Source organism: Podarcis vaucheri (genome assembly GCF_965113315.1).
Source record: "Podarcis vaucheri genome assembly, chromosome: 8".
NCBI classification, from domain to species: Eukaryota; Metazoa; Chordata; class Lepidosauria; order Squamata; family Lacertidae; genus Podarcis; species Podarcis vaucheri.
Window position 1 is genome coordinate 13,038,909 of NC_138766.1, and position 17,789 is coordinate 13,056,697.

Below are 17,789 nucleotides of genomic sequence, written 5' to 3' on the forward strand. Positions count from 1 at the left end.
TCCTAAAGAAAAATGGAAAGCACAACATGGGAAGTTCTCTTTTACCAGGTCTCACTCCATGTCACAAAAAGTAGGACGCAGGGTATGCTTTCAAAATAACTTTTGAGATTGACTATATTGTTGCAAGACACACTGTTACAATGAAAACAATAATTAAAGCAAACAGGGTATCTGGATACAACATTTCACTGTCAAATGAGGAGAAGCTGGCAAGTGTTTACTGTATAAGGCAACACACATTTGCTGCTTTTCTTTTAGATTATTTTCCCTCTTCCTTGGCTTTACCTTGCTGTATTTTTTGCTATACTGTATTTACCGTATTTTACCTTTTATTCTTCACCAATTTATCCCTTGCTCCCTCTCCAATTAATTTTCCTTGATAGCTTTGTTAGAGCACACATAAATGACAGATTCAAACTAGTTTTAAATTGGTTTACTGTTACAGCTTCTTCCAAAGAACCATGGGAACTGTGGTTGAGTGCAACACTGGGATTCCTTTGATACAGAACAATCCTGTGGTGTTTACTTAGTTTCCATTGTGTTTAATGGGGTTAGGGATAGCTGACATGATGCTTTCCCATGTTTTGGGACTACAACTCCCATCATCCCTGACCAATGACCATGTTGGCAGGGGCTGATGGGAGCTGTAATCCAACAGCAGTATAGAGCACACCACTTTGCTTAACACCTTGTTTCCAGGCAAGGCAAGCTTGAGGATAATAAGTATAAACTGACCATGTCACGAAAGTACTGATCACACCAATAAATGATGGGTCATATTTGGTAGTAGCTCTGGCAAGTTGCTTGCAGGGAAGGAATTGTTACTTGCCCTGAGCAAGTTGTGCAAATAATTATTTGCAAGGATGATCTAAACTTACCCTGGAAATCCATTTACTGTATGTATATGTCTTCCTTACAGCTTTTTAATATGGTTATGAAAATACTAAAATTCCTGAATTTTAAATACGTGCTCCCTTTCCCTTCACTCACAAGCAGCAGCAGGGAAAACAAGCAGGATTGAATCTATGTCAATTTGCAGAAAAACTTGTAAGAAAAAAAAGGTCCATTGGCAACAGACAAGCATCCAATAGAGAGTTCTAAATATAGATCACTCAAAGACAAGATGAATGGAACAGATCACAGGCATTTAAAACTATAATCCTATTAAATAGCTATGCTTGAAACTGCTACCTTGCAACCCTACAAAGGTCTTTACTCTGACGTATTTATTACACTGCTCCTTTTGAGAAAGGTCACCCTACTTCTGTGATTGTTGTTGTTCTTGGTATTACTTTAAAAAATGCCACAGAACCACTGCCTCCTTGGCGTAAACTCAATTGACTATTGTCTCTGTATTGACTAGCTCCTGCGACTATTTCAAGGGATTTACTACATTCAAATAGGCGATTCCAAGAAAGCAGGTTCCGTGTGATTACTTTTCAAACGCATCTTTCACTCTTAAAATATACCACTAAAACATGTATAAAATGTACTTGTGTCTCTTCATACAATGGATTTGTACTTTCCCCGCAGCGATGTTAACTAAAAGCTCCGTCCCGCAAAAGTTACGGGTTCCCGAATAGTTGTATTCAGCAACTGTAACAACTCCATTTATGTTTTAATTTACTATTCCCTACCCCGATTTTTCACAACCGCCGCCCAGAAAGTAAGGGGACATCTGACGACGAGCCCGAGGAAACTCGGAGGTGGGGTCGTGTAAAACATTAGCGAAGCCATACATGTCTGCAAAACTACTGAACTAAGAAAAGGAGAAGAAGCCCGGCAGGAGATAAAGTTGAAGGTGCTCAGGGAATTCAAATTACTCACCTGTCAATAGCAATTTTCTTCGCTGGTGCATAAAACCCCAACATGGACAGCTGCATGTAAATCGCTTTGCAAATGTGTCCCTGATGTCAACATGCTAAGCTGGAGCCTCAATCTTCTGGTGATCGGATTAAGAGTCACTGCCAGGAGTTTTCTAAACGTGTCGGTCGCTCTGTCTCTTCCCGCACTCTTCCCCGGACCATATTTGGAACAAGATCTATCGCCGGAAATATTGCTTATTGTTGTGGTTTTTCTCCAGCACCAGCCCCCCTCCCTCGTTTTCGCGACAAGGGCTTACGAAAGAGTGGCTGGCCTTCTGAAAAGCAGCCGGCGGCACGGAGAATTTTTGCTTTAGCTCATCCGACCGTTACAATAAAATTTCAGGAAATCGGATGGTCCCCGAGGGGAGGCTCTCAGTTCAGCTGCTCCCAGTATTTTGCCGCGTGTGCGAACAAACTTCGGTTTCACTTTCTGGCGGGGAAAAAGCACCCTCCTGGTTGCAAAAGTCGCCTTTTTGGTAAAAGCGAGGAGCTTTGGAAACCTTTTCGGAGTATTGTGCTCGGTTGAAACAGGATAGCGTGAGAAGTGCTGCTTTTGGTTTCTTGCTGGAAATCAGCGAGCGCCTTGCCCAGAAAAGCAAGAGGAAAAGAAAGTTTGTTGCATTCTCGTTTGCCTCGGCGTTTTGCAGCCCCTCTTGGAAAGGAACGAGCCTGGGTTTTCCCGCTTTGCAACAGCGTCTGGAGCGACCGCTCGTGTTTCCCCAAAACTTTCCACCGCCGTGTCACCCACGCGCATCAGGAAGCTGCGGCGGGAAAGGAGGTGGGGTGAGACGCTGCTCAGTCCCCCTTGGCAAGAAATGCCTTGTCATCCCAACGGCTAGGATAGCCGGGAGTCGCCAATGCCTGGTTTTTCTTTTTAACCTGACAAAAATGCGGGAAGAAACCCCCAGCTCTTTGCGCTTGGCTCAGTAGAAGTCGAGGTAGGGCAAAAGGATGAGTGCAGTAGTCTTTTTTTTTGCATCTGAAGTGTCTCTTGAGCTAAGAGGGCGGGGGAGTGTGATCCTCAGTGGATCCCTTCTTGATCTTGTCGCTCTGGTGCGAGTTAAGTAGATTTGGGACCAAGAGACCTACTTTCTTGTGTGCATCTGAAGAGGGGCTGTGTTGCATGTCAGGGCCCTGCAGGCCCCTTTCTTTCCAAAAAATACTTGCACTGGGTTTTGTTTTTTAGTAAAAAGAAAAAAAAAGAAAGAAAGTGGCGTCCCTGTACAGAGGGAGCTCCACTGAGTGTGAGGATGTTGGCCAAGGTTTGTTCTCTAGAGAGCTCAGCATTTGTGGCTTGTTCTCAGTATGCTCTTGCTCTCACTGTGAAAAGGTATCTATCCATATTCTGCAAAGAATCATAAAAAGATTTGGATGCTAGAGAGCTCAACTTTGCCCCAAGGTGCGCGCACACGCATCCCCTTTATTTTGGAAAAGGGAGGTGGCATTTCCCTCTCAAGACAGGGGTGCCTGTTGCAGCTCTTTATGTCGCAGGTCCTCGGCCCCTCTTCTTCCCTCCCTGGTCATCCCGCCGGGCCTTGCACGTCTGAACGCGGATGCATGCGTGCAGGAGACCTGGCGGCGCCTCAGGGGCGACCTTTTGCTCCCGAAGGTAAAAGCTCCCGAGAGAAATAAAGTCCAAACACCTCCCTCCGTGAAGGGAGGCGACGATGGTGCTCCTGTCTGGAGACGGCAAAGCGGCCGGGGAGGGCCGGAGTCCCGCCGCGGCAAAGCACCTTCCCCTGCCGCCCTCGGAGCCTGCCGGGCCGGGAGCCGCGGCTCCTGAGGGGAGCGTCGCCGTCGGCTCCAGCCCAGCTGCCGGGGCGGAGAGGTCGCGAAGGGGCAGCGAAGGCGATGGCGGCGGCGGCGCTGAGGGAGGAAGCGACGAGGACGACGCTGGCGGCGACTACGAGGAGTACGAGGACTTCTCGGACCTCCCGGACACGCGCAGCATCGCTTCCGACGACTCCTTCTACCCGCCGCGGGCGGAAGGCGACGGCGACGACTGGTCTCTGGGAGAGTCGGACTCGTCGACGGGAAGCCCCGAGGCGCTCAGCCTCTTCCGAGCTTGCTGCACCAACAACGCCGTGGCCTTGAGAGCGATCATCCGGCAGGGGCCCGAGGAGAAGGAGGCCAAGGAGACCGACCGCAACAAGAGGGTGAGCCCCGGGGGTGCAGGGGTTGGGGGAAGCGCCTCACGCGGCGCGCGCCCGGAGCGCGAGGAAAAAAGGCGGGAAAGTAGGCCTTAAAGCGCTCCCTCAGTTCTCGCGTCAAACGCCTCAGTTCACCTCAGGCAGCCCACTTGTCCCTGTGTCCTCTTCTTCTTATATTGTTGTTATTATTATTATTATTATTCCTCCTCCTCCTCCATTTCTGAGTTTAGGCCACACCAATGCTCCAGGCGTTGTGTATGCCCGCAGCCTGTTTGTCAGGGGGGAAAGGAACCATCGCCGTCGCCTGCTGCCCTTACTCACATTCACTCCGGTGTAAATCAAGCCCTGCTTCTGGGCAGGCCCAGACAGGGGGAGGGGGCATATGGGCCACTTGGCCCGGGCCTTCTATTCCAAAAGGGGCCTCGGTCAGCATATTCTCAATTATTTATATACTTATTTATAAGACTTCAGTTACCCCCAGGGTAAAAAAAGGGGGGGCACATTACAGTGGTACCTCGGGTTACATACGCTTCAGGTTACATACACTTCAGGTTACACACTCCGCTAACCCAGAAATAGTGCTTCAGGATAAGAACTTTGCTTCAGGATGAGAACAGAAATTGTGCTCCAGCAGCTAAAGTGTACATTAGCTAAAGTGGTGCTTCAGGTTAAGAACAGTTTCAGGTTAAGAATGGATCTCCGGAACGAATTAAGGACTTAACCCAAGGTACCACTGTATCTACCTGGCCGGGGCCTCTGCCTGGCTCTGCAAGGCCCTGCTTCTGGGCCCCTATCTTGTAGCCAACCCATGGTTCAAAATCAAACTGTAGTTTAGGCAGGCCTGCCTTTGGCCTTTTATAATGTGCCCCCGTCACAGAGGTGCAGATCACAAGTAAAAGCCGCAACTGGCAAGGCCTAGCCTTCCTTTGTCCTCTTAGCTACCTGAGTCCCAAGGACAGCCCATTTCTTTCAGCTGCCTCATCTCCTCAGTGGCTATTTGCTTTCCCTCCCTCAACATAGCTTACTCAAGTGTGAGCAAGGTCAAGATTTTGCTGTAAATCGCTCTGATGTTTTTTCTCCCCTTAAAAAATACAAAGCAGTATGGAAAGGAAGTGAAGAATAACATTTTTTTTCACCATCCTGTTTCTCTTTTCTCCCAGTTTACTCATTCTCTGCACCCGTTTTTCAACCTTTAGTCTCTCTGTCCCTTATATTCTCTGAACACTAGGACCTCTTCCCAATCCTTAGCTCCTCTATGAGGCTGTAATCCCAGACAAATGGACAGCTTTCCCTTACTTGCAAAGCAACTGTAGACTATTTATTTCCCTGAGCAAGTTCTGTCTATGCCATTCCACCAGCTCAGCCAGTCCCTTTCAGAAGTTTTATCACCACACGGGCAATACAGTATAGATGGGGTAAGTAGAAAACACCACGAGGTGATCTTTTTAAAAATCTTAAACAGTTTCACGGATTCAGTATACATTGCTTTACTTTTTACATGTTATGATTATCATGAAAAGGCTTTTGTGGACAGCTTCCACTGAGGCTGTAATAATGTCTAGTATCAGTCCCTGATTTGTACATCCTCACCCCAAAGGCCATCAATAAAGGGTGTTACACCTACATCATATTTTGCCAAATTTTGTCAAATACCTTGCACTTTTTTCTTGTAACTTTATTTACCCACTTCCCTGCCTTTGATGTTTGACATTCTGTATGGACAGCTCCTGGTGCTGGGGCTTGAAATGCAGTGGGATACCAGGATCTGCAGGATCTGATTTCTTTCTGCAGGGCCTGAGTTGTTCTGCCTGGCCTTTGGCTTGGAATCAACTTGATCCCCTCCCCCCTTTCCTTTTTCCTTTCTCTTTTCTCTTTCTGTGATGGAACTCCTATTTGGGGACTTCCCTGGCTTTTTTCTGGCCCACATAGGACCAGTCTGGATAGTTGGCCTTGGTGAAGACTTGACATTTTCATCCCCAAAAAAGTTTTTGATTAGAGTTCTTACTGAAATTAGGCTGCATTTTTAATGTTTTAATGTCAGATTTGAATCTTGTTTTTAAGTTGTATTTCAATCAATTATTTTTATACCTGGTGTCAGCCTCCCTGAGCCCAGTCTTGGCTGGGGAGCCACTTTTAGACAGACGTATCATCATCTCAGTTCTTTTCAGGTGGAAAATAGTTGGGCCTAATCTCCCACTTCCTTTTTACCCTACTATGACACATCCCACTTCCTTCAAAACTATCTCACTTTTTCCTCCCGCTTTGAAACAACTTTCAAAAACATCCCATATCCTATTTTCTTTTGCTTTGAAAATATCCCTCTTTCTTCAGAAACGTTGTTCTTCTCTTTCTTTTCCCCACTTTGGGCACTGCATGTGTTTCTATGCAGATACTATCTTCCACTGCTGGTGATGCTGTTCGGATGATGAAGTAGCAAGTAAAACAGAAGTAAAGGGGATAATTTCCAGTAATCTCCACATGTTAAACATAAGATGTAGATTGGCCCTTACAATCTAGGAGATGCTTTAATAATTGAAACAACTGATATTTATCACATAAATGGATTCCCTGATTTGATAAAGTTTGGCCTGAATACACCTGCTGTTTTACACTAACAGCTAGCTAAGAAGTGCAGTTTATCTTATGTGCCATCAGTAATGAAATGTTTCTCAAATATTTCCCACATAAAATTGATAAGGTACCATTATCCTCTAATCTGTAGTGGCTTTAGTACACAAAAAAATTAATAGGCAAACTGGGTCACAGTAGATTAAGATACCATGCTTCACACCTAGTTGAAGAGGTAAAGGTGTATGTATGTGTGCACGTGCAACAGAGATTTCACACCTTTTAGACTAGTCTTTAATCCTCCACCCCGGATGATGAGTATGCTATAGAGGGATGTGTTCATGGGTATAATACATGTTATAGTATCCCTGTCTATTCTTTTCCTATACACTCATCAAGGATTATGTTGACAAAGGGAGGGAATGCAACTACAAAAGTCCCCAGCCACCACCAGTCCTTACAATCATTTATTAAAAGACTTTCCACACCACCATTACTGCCAAGGAAATTTTTGTTCTACTGTATTGGTATCTGTACATGCCCTCAGATACTCACTCCATCTCCATCCGCAGCCTATGCTTTAAATAACTTCGGGTGTTGTGCTCTATTCATGCAGAAGTCCTATCAGAGACTCCTGACAGCACTTTCTAAGTGTTCCTATAATATGTATTCTTGTAGTAGAAGCCAGTGGAGCTGCACTGCTCTCCCACCTTACCAATCCCACATATCTATGCCTCATATTAAGAGGGGGAGAGGCAAGGCAGTGGTTTGATGGGGTCCGGGGCCAGGGGCAGATCTAATCCAATATTCCTGTGCTGCACTTGCACCAAGCTCCTGCTACCTTGCTCCTCTCTCTCTTGGTAAGTGATAGGAACACACATCATTGGAAAGCTAGGACTGCAGGCTTTGTTACAGGTATGAGTACAAATTTTAATATATGAACTATTGCAGGACTTCTCAAACTTTTTGTCCCCAGAGCCCAGCTGAGACAGCTAAAAATTACTGAGGCCCACCAGTCACAAAAGGATGGTGCAGGGACAGTCAGTCCCAAGATGAGGCAGAGTTTGACATACTCAGCTTGCATTTAAGGACATAATTTTCTACTGATATCTAATTCGTCTTTAGAAATTGCTAAGTTCTTTGCTACAGCGTTTTCCTAGTGGCAAGGAGTAACATAGCTCAGGCTTCCACAACTTAAACACAGACATTTGCTGTGGAGGTATTGTGACTCAGCCTTCCCATTCCTGGCAGAATTTACTAGAAGCTCTAAGGAGAAATTATTTTCTTTTATATTTTTCCCTTCCTGCACTGATATGTCCCTCAACCATTTTTACCCATCTCCTATAATATATTCTCTCATTCTCCTTTCACACTCAGGTTGTACTCTATTCCATTCTCCCCACAACCAGCCAGTTTCTTTCAGCCTTCCTCCCTGGTACTTTAAATTCACATCTTCCTTCTATAAGAGTTTTCCTTTCTTATCCTCCTTTTCCATTCTCTGTTTAATAAAGATGATTATATTAACCCTTTATCTCATTTTTTTCACCTCCTCTGGCCCTTTCCTCTCAGAAGAAGGAGACCTTCTTTTCCCCTGAACAAATCTGTTTCTTGGTCACCTTTACTCTGGTCAAGGAGTCACTAGTGCCGCTACTGGTCCAGCCAAAAGACTGGCAAGACTAGGGAGCGGGGAAGGCAGGCAAGGAGGCCATGAGCAGGCTGTGATAATGAGGCCCACCTCAAAGTCACCCAAGGCCCTTTTGAGAGACACAGAACTATGACATATGTATATCATGAACATGGACGTTTTATTGTTTTGTTTCAAATGCTGTAAACTACTCTGTTTTGGAAAAGGCAGTATAAAAATCTTGAAAATATACAAGTCCCTAAATATTATGGGTACAGTCCAGCCAGAGATTTCTGTGCCATTGATTTCATTGTGAGAATCAACTGTGTGCTTAACTGTCATATCATTGAAATTAGTTGCACCCAAAATTGCTTACACTAGAATGGGATGTGTCCTATATGTGCATTCATGCATTTTGTGGGTACAGATGCAAGTTCATGCATAGAGGTAAGCATATACTTACGTGTATATTCTATTACTAATCTAAAATAACAATGTCAGAAGGCTATTAAGATGACTGGGTAAATTTAATAATTCATAAATAATTTAAATTTAAAACTCTAATATTGCATCAACATTTTTAGTGCAAGAGAAAATTAGTGCTGAAATATAGTTTTGCTTTTATACTCAGTACTTGTTTATAGTTTTTCCCTGATACTGGGGTCATTCATTTGAGCCTTTAATTTTTCCCATAGTAAATGGGAATAATTCACTTTTTGAAGGGTGATGGTGTATGTTCTGTATTAAAACACACAGAGTTGTTGCTAGGCTTCTTCTTTTTTTAACATGAATGCTGAATTGTGAAGTTGCTTCAGCAGCCGGGTGCTAAACATAAGCCTATGAAGCAATACACCAGAGAGGAGCACAGAAATATCAGAATCTCATAGGTATACATTATTTTGCTCACTAGCCAAGCAAACAAGAACCTATTGCAACCCATTATAAGCACACATTAAACAACCAGCTTGTCATAGAAATGAGAATTCATTCCAGCTATTGAACAAAACTATTGATGAAACAGGGTAGGATTTTCAAAAGGAATTAAATCTTTTGGAGAGCTTCAAAAATAAAGACCCTGGAATAAGCAGAGAAAAGCTCTGTTGCATGCAACAGTGATCTCTTTTTTTTGTATGTTCCATCTGTACTGTTTAAGGTACTCCACATTGAATTATATAATCAAGACTATGTTTCATCTGCAATTCTATACTTGGGGAAATTGTCCTCGGCTACTAAAACATGATCTAAAATAAGTAGGATTTATTTATTTTTTAAATAAAATATTTATTCCAAATTTTAAACAAAAGAAACTTACCAGACATATACAATACCATCACCAAGAAATAACAGACAAAAGAAAACATAAGTAAACAAAGAAATAAACATAGAATAACAAAAATCACATCTGTTCATACCTCATAAAATAAGTAGGATTTAAAGGTAAAGGTACCCCTGCCCGTGCGGGCTAGTCGTGTCCGACTCTAGGGTTGTGCGCCCATCTCACTTAAGAGGCCAAGGGCCAGCGCTGTCCGGAGACACTTCCGGGTCACGTGGCCAGCGTGACGAAGCGAGCCAGCACCAGCGCAGCACACGGAAACACGGTTTACCTTCCCTCTATAAAGCAGTACCTATTTATCTACTTGCACTTAAGAGTGCTTTCGAACTGCTAGGTGGGCAGGAGCTGGGACCGAAAGACGGGAGCTCACCTCGCCGCGGGGATTCGAACCGCCGACCATGCGATCGGCAAGCCCTAGGCGCTGAGGTTTTACCCACAGCGCCACCCGCATCCCTTTAATTGCTGGTAAATTGGTAAATTGATTATAGCACTCATACTAAAAAACCCCCCACACATTCTGAATAGAGTGTAAATAGAGACTTGTTTTCTTAAGGATTTAGTTAAATTAACCAACATGCCCCTTTTGGGATTTATTTATTTTTTAATTCATGTGAGCAAAGTCCAATAATATTGAAGAAGTGTTCAGTATCACAGTAGACCAAGGATTGAAGTGCCTCGTAAAAATACACCCTAGAGGGCTAATTCACACAGTGATGTACATTACATAGCCTACTGTTATACTTACCCTACTTCTCTGAGCAGTGAGAGAGGTTTCTTGGGTGTGGCATTTACCTAGGCTTGGTTTCCTTTGTATAGTAGTCATTTGAGCCTTTTGACCTTTAATGATATTTGAATTTATTTGCAAAAATATAAGTTTAACACAGCTGGAGACAAATAGCTGAAACATTACAGCACCAAAATCTGTTGCCCTATATCAGATCTCCAGAGAGTCAGCCGATACCCCAAAATGTTTATGTAGCTGACAGAAACCCAAGGCAGCACTCCCTCCCTTTCTCTGTCATTCTACAATTAAAAAATAGCAAATTAAGTAAGTAGGGAAAATATGCCTTTCTATCCCAGTTAGAAATTTTTGGGAAGCAACCAGCTAGCAATCTCCCTAGAAAATATGTACCTGAAAACCTGTCAACAAATACTGGGAATTTTCAGCATCTTCAAAGCCTTCTCTTATCTAGACCTCAGATTTTACAACCCCATCATCTAGTATGCCCAATACTAGTGGTGATTCTGTGGAGCCTCCCTCCTTTCCTTGGACCTTGAACTCTGCAGAAATAGTGTATCAGGTACCCGGTAATTTCCAGGGAACTCCACTGTCCATGTTACAGAAACACCCTTTAAATCTATGTTTACCGGTATACCTAGCACCTGACTGTTGTTGCAGTTACATAGGCACCAGATAAGATGATAGGTCCACAGTGATACCTCCTTACTGTTGCTGAGAAGAGAAGTAATGCTGGAACAGAGTTCAGGGGCTCACAGGGGATTGGGGGATTAATGGGGTATTAAAGTCCCTACCAAGCTCTGTTGGTCCAAATTTTGGAATTGGGCTTGTGAAAAAAACAAGCTATTCTCCAGTTTGGGGGATAATACCTCAATTTGCCAGGCCAAGTTCTGAACTGCATGAAGATTTATATGCAAAGGTTTAGATGATTAAACAAACAACTTTGCTTAGAAAAAGAATGCATTTACACAAGGATATTCATCTCCCAATAAGTGCAAATTTAAATGAATGAAATCTGAAATAGCTCTCAGAGATCAAATACCACAGACAGAATTTTCCCATTACCCCAAAGACCTTTCAAATGGTGGCAGGACACACTGTACAAGTGTTGATAATTCATTGATAAAACATCAATATGTGTTTCCCCCTCTAGTCTAAAATTTTACATAATCAATATTTTATACCATCCCAGGAGTAGAGATATGTCATAAAGTACCCAAATGTGGACAGGAACTCGATAGTTTTTTCCAATTGTGTTGTCTCCCAAGCAAGAAGTGAGAATTATATTCTATAGTTGGATTATCTATAGTTATCTATAGTTTATTCTGAGGTTCTCTCCACTTCACCTAGAGCTTTTTATCTGCATTACCCTTGGGAAATTTTGCTGTCTTGTTTCACATGTCACACTTTTTTTGACTGGCATTAACTTGCTCCAGCAGAACACATTGTTTAAAAAATAGCTAGCTCTTGTGCACACTGTCATAGCTGACCTATTTTTGTAGAATATAATGGAAACAACTGTGTACAGTAATTTAATTCAGGAATCCCTCCCCCCGAAAAAATATTCAATATGTGACACACTGTTAATGTAGACTTTGCATTTAAATTGGCATTCTCTTTTAAAGACCAAACAGTTAAGAGATTTTTGCAACATTCACTCCACGTCATAATAAAGAATAATTAAGAACCATATGAAGATTAGAGCTGCACATTTTATGTTGTCACATCTGGGTGCAAATTAGTAATTATATCAATTGTTAAAACCACAATGTGGAAAGATTCATTTTTTCAAGTTATTTTGTTTTTTCTCATGGGAAACAATTCAAAACTACTCTGTGAAAATCAGACTTATTCAGTTTTCTTTGCAAATTCCCACCATTTCTAAGTCCTTTGAAGTTCAGATGCATTTTGTGGGGAAGAGCCAAAATGTATTCAATCATATTATGTGCTGCAGTTGAACCTTCATTGTGGCATGCTAGAATTTTTGTTTATGTACCATACAATGCCTCCTATTTAATTATACCCATGACTGAAGTCTCTGAGGTCTCCATGTGAATGAAAAGCTGAAAGCCGTGTATGATGATAGGTATCTTTAGGGATGTAGGATTTATGTGAGTAAAGTTGTATTTAAATAAGTACAGTAGGAGTTCTGACTGCATTTGTACTGCAGAATTCGGCTTCTAAAATTTTGGCTTGCTGCAGGATTGCAATAAACACCTTGTGAAGCAATTAGGTTGCACATCATTTTTTTAAGTAATTGGTGGAGGACACTGAAATTAGTGTTTAAAAGAGTAAAATAAAAGCGTGTCTAAAAGAAATGTATGAAAATAAATCCTGACAGAATCCTCAGCAATATAAAATGCATAGTTTAGTACTTAATAGCCTGGTCCTCTACATCTGCTATCAGTGTTTTTTGCCACTGGAAATTAAGCAGCATCCTATGCTTAGTTCATAGTAGTATCATTGTACTTAAGAGAAAAATACAAGAATTTGTAAACATTTCCACTTTGGGTAATTGTGTCAGTCGTGCTGTTATAGCAAGAGTAGTCAGTGTTGGGTCCCCATGATATTACTTAGATAAATAAAACAAGCACAGGGTATTAGGTCCACTATGTACATAGGTTCTAATATGTCTTTCCATGCAAAATTATAGCATTTTCCTTCTTAGCGTAGGAGTAGGCAAAGAATGGCAGCTTCCACGCAAAAAATGTCATGTCAAAACAGTCTTTGCTTTGCTGCTTCCCCCGCTAAATGCTGGAATCAAGAAAACATAGGATGAATAATTGGCAGAATCACTGTCTGTGGGAATTGAAGGCTTGGCAGTACAGTAATGAGAAACTGCAGCAGCATATTCACTACCTAGGGATTGCTGAGGGAGGGAGAACTGTGATGGAGGACTGGGACGGCTATGAGCAGAGGAAAGGAGCTATGGGTAGTGGCTATGCAAAGGGAGATACAGTGGCAGAAGCTGTGGGGGTGTGGAAATGGTTGAGGTAGATGCTGTAGCAACAGAGCCTGTGGTTTTCACCTTAATAATACTTTAGCCTTAGAAGAACCTTTGCCTGTTATTGTTGAGTTAGTCATAACACTCAGAATTAACATATCCATATATGTGAGCTTTGGGATCACCTGCCAAAATTATTATTTAAGTCTTGGGCAATATATTTTGCACCATAAGGAACAGTCCTGTTTTATGTTTAAAACATCATTCCCAAAGTCCAATGGACTGCTTTTCCTTACAGTAGCTCCCGACAGTTCAGTAAACATATTTTTGTGTACATCTGACACAGATGTATCTCAGATGTATCATTGAAAAGATACTGATATGGGAGTTAAAAATCATGCGATTAAAAAACAATTAATGACTTATTTTTACTATTCTCACTGCCCATGTACACAATGGACAAATACCCAAGAGGAAGAAAATTGTGTTTTTTTTAAAAAGAAAATCAATATGAACAGATTCATCCATCCCTGTGTACAAGAGTCCAAAGGAACTCTTCTACCAGAACCTCATTTATTTAGACACTGCCAGTGTACCCTTCTTGTCACTCTTATGAGAGTGAACATCCCTGGGTGGAGTTGCTTATCATTTCAGCCTCTTACAGGGATACCTCTTGTAGGCTTACTGAATTTTTTTCTGAAAGAAGGTTAAACTGGATTCCTTTCAGCTCTCTAGGTAACTATTCCAGAATTGGCCATCCAAGAAGCAAAGTAACCTTTGTGTGGGAAAAATAGGTGGTGCTATGGGTCCTACAAGCCCAAAGAGACTTACAGGGCCTTTTCCTTTTCCTCTGGTCATAAGTTTTACTGCCCTGGGTTTCTCTCAATGAGTTGTAATAATTAGTTGAGTTGTTTAGTAGATGTCTGGTAGGTGCTGCTGTTCTCACACAGACATTCTCCACCTGCAGCTCTCTACACTCAGAGCTTTCCAAACTGTGTGTCACAACATGATAGTGTGTAGGCCGCAGTGTGCAAGTGTGTCGCGTGAATGCTCCCCATGGTCCTCCTGGGGCTGGAAAGGGATTAGTTTAACCTCCGGTTTGCTTGTAAAATTGGATTACTGTGCCATGAAATGATGCATGTCTGAAAAGTGTGCCACCAACATGAAAAGTTTAGAAAGCTCTGCTCTATGGTCTACTGTTTTAAGCTGCATAGAGTCAAATGACCTGTTCAAAAATATGATACAGTGTTGCCCTCAGGAAGGGTGATTATGTTACTTAGAAAGAGTGTTTTGGGTGCAAATGTTGCCCACCTCCCTGAGTAAGGCAAAGCTAGGGAAGGCTAAGCTAGTACCATCTCCCTAAGAAACTAGCTTTCAGCTGATAATATTTTAATGTGGGAGAGCATTCAAATACAGATTCCCACCCCTACCTGCAAAATGAAGTAGTAAATCCGAGTAGGGCTATACTACACATTTCTAAACTTACCATCCAGCTTTTCATCTAAAATAGTGTTTCCCAAACTTGGGTCTCCTGCTGATTTTCGATTACGACTCCCATCATCCCTAGATAGCAAGACCAGTGGTTAGGGATGATGAGAATTGTAGTCCGAAAACAGCTGGAGACCCAAGTTTGGGAAACACTGATGTAAAAGATGCAAAGTTCATGTAACTTTCAGAACAGCCACATTCCTTAAATTGAATGGAGAGTTCACAGAGATAGAGAACCTTTTGCACATTTATGCATGTTGTTCCATTACTGAGCTACAATTCTGGCCTTGCCTATTCAGTGATTGGCACTATTTTAAATAAACATTTCAGTAAATTTTGCTTAAACCATATCTTAAAGTAGGAGCTCTGTCCATTAGTAATATCATTCACAGGAGAATAATCAGAACAATGTAAGATAATATAGTAATTTGGAAATTTGTACCTATTTAAGAAATACATACAGCAAATTACCAAGATCTGAAACTAAGCATGCAGTTTTATAGCAAAATTGTGATGTTGCATGTGTATTTTATGATTTGAAAAAGCAGTGTTAAGAGATGCAAAAACATTTCAATATTTACATATTTTTTTGTAACCCTTAACAGTTTTATATTGTATTTTGGAGTGTTTTATTTTGACTGCTATTGAGATGACAATACTACCATTATGCAAAAAAGGACTGGATAAGTATGGTGTTTTCAAAAAGAATGTTTATATAAATAGAACTAAATATAGAGATTTGTGAAGAAATTATAATTTGTTTCTGTACCACTGGCAAATAAACAGACCACAGGCAATAATTCAGGGCCAGTGATGAACTTAAATTGAGAAATAAGAAGACAAAAATTCTCAGTTTAAACTGTACAAAATTAATTGCAGCAATTCTTATACACAACACTGGGTTTAATAAATACTTCTGTACACTAACTTCTCCAGTGTTATCAGCTTTGGCAATGCCCACCAACCGCTGTAGGCTGGGGGAGCTCTTGGATATATTCCCCATCGAAAAAGTGGCAACTATCTGCTGGGTGAGGTGCATACTTGTATATATCTTTTAAGCTTCGTTTACTAAATATAAATCAAATAAACATGCAAAATCATATCTCCATTGATTTTAGGGCAATGGATTGTAACCCCTGTGTAAGTGAGGAGACGCTTGTATATGTGTTCTTAGAAGTAAGAAGTAAATTAAAAAATGTTACACATTAATACCTGATTTTGAACACTGGAATTCAATTTTATTTATAAATTAACATAAATCAATGTCTTTTGATGAACTGTAATCTTGCTGGCATGATCAATTTTGCTGATTAGCTACAAAGTGGATGAAATAAAGTTGTAATTTAGGCAGCCCATATTGTTGTTGCTTAGTTGTTTAGTCGTGTCCGACTCTTCATGACCCCATGGACCAGAGCACGCCAGGCACTCCTGTCTTCAGCCCATATTAGAAAAAATATTATTCCTTTTCGTGTTCATATTAGAAACACTGATGACTTTCATGAAAGCATTAAAGTGTTTTCTGGAAAATACATGAAACAAAGTGAGTGCATTCAAATTAACTCTGAAAACTGATTTTAAAAGGATTCAAGAGGACTGTCATGCACACTTTGCCTTCTCCATCAAAGTAGTTCTTGAAGAGATGGGTTAGTTTAGAGTCTCGGTAAGGGACCATCTTATTGGTCCCATAAGTTTGATGCTCCCACAGAGCTTCAATACAGGTCCTCAGCATCATTAGGGTCTGATTAATATTCCATGCTTCCCGTAGTCTGTTCCCTTCCGCTTTGGTTCTGTTTGTTTTCCCACTCCCTGCTAAGTTAACCAAATATAACTGGCTCAAGGTTATCAGCTCTCTGTCCTGTAGAACATTATCCCCACTGGCATCAAGTGGCCCCTGCGGGCCAGTTTGATCAGGAACACACTATGGGAACGGCTGGATTCATGATTGAGTTGAGTGTTTGCAATGTGCCTCTTCTTTTGCCCTCTCCAGAAGACTTCAAAAGCTTCCTCCGTGGATTTGACTCCAACCTCCATGCATCCTGCAATGTACATGTTAAGGTTCTGATCCTTGTGGAAAATTTGGAACTGGGAAAGTTTTGGTTTGATGGGGTCGAAGGGGCCTTCATCCAAAAAGTCATAGATGTAGTTGTTATAGATCTCAATGTTGGAGACAAACACACTGTAAACATTATTTTCATCAACTTCTTTTACTTTACAGTTGTCTTGGACATTGATCATATCAGTTATTTCAGGGTCAGTTTGCCACCAGTTGCTAGATGGAGTTTTTGGAGTCTGAAAAGCTTCTAGTTTCTGACGTTAAAGTAAAGCATCAACATCACACTGCACCTCAATCCCATTCTTATCATACAGCTTGAACACATATTGTTTGGCCTGCAGAGATCCTATGTTGTTGAAGATCATGTCTAAGCAGCAAGGAAGCAGGCCACTGCCACCAGGAGAACTAGTCATGGTGTGGGTTTTCCCACTTCCAGTGACACAGTATGTAAAAGGGAGACCATTTCCCCCATGAATCAGATCATCCGCTAGAGGTTTAGCAACGTCAAACACATGTCTCTGAGACCCGCCAACATTAAAAACCTCTTTGAATGAATATTGAACCTCCTTATACATACTCCCCATTGCGGAAAATTCGGTATCCATCTGGTGGGTGAACCTTGACTGTTGTAGTATTGATCCCTTTTATGCAGCATTCTTGGTCTGGCACACTGACTAGGCGCAGCCTGCAGTATACCCCAATAAGGTCCTTCAGACTTCCTGTATCCATTTTTCTGCCCAGGCTTCCTTGAGGTTTTGGTTTTTGCGGCCTCCTTCATCCCGCCGAGGCCGCCCCACTCGTCTTTCCTTGCTGTCCTCTTGGTGAAGGTTCGATTTGAATGTTCCCTCCCTACTCTGGCTTTCCTGAGATTGTATAAATCTTTCAGATCATGTGTGTGATTCAAGACGAGTTGTTTTTAAAGTGGTTGATACACAACAATATAGCAGCCTGAGTCAAGATGCTTATACTGTCAGAGTGAAAGAAGTGCAAGAAAGGATATTCCCACCTTGAGTTGTGAGCTGGCT

The 17,789-nt window shown here is 41.8% G+C and overlaps 1 protein-coding gene across 4 annotated transcripts in view; it reads left to right on the forward strand.

The window, feature by feature from the left end:
• Positions 1-3,086: 3,086 nt before the first annotated feature.
• ANKRD33B (ankyrin repeat domain 33B) overlaps positions 3,087-17,789 on the forward strand; it is a 34,055-nt gene continuing 19,352 nt past the window's right edge. For 3 of the 4 annotated variants that reach the window (XM_082234475.1, XM_082234477.1, XM_082234478.1), the window contains exon 1: positions 3,088-4,021. In XM_082234475.1, the coding sequence (XP_082090601.1) occupies positions 3,533-4,021 (489 nt within the window). In that variant the 5' untranslated portion in view covers positions 3,088-3,532. Of the gene's footprint in view, positions 4,022-17,789 lie in introns of all 4 variants that reach the window. The other variant, XM_082234476.1, reaches the window with a different exon arrangement.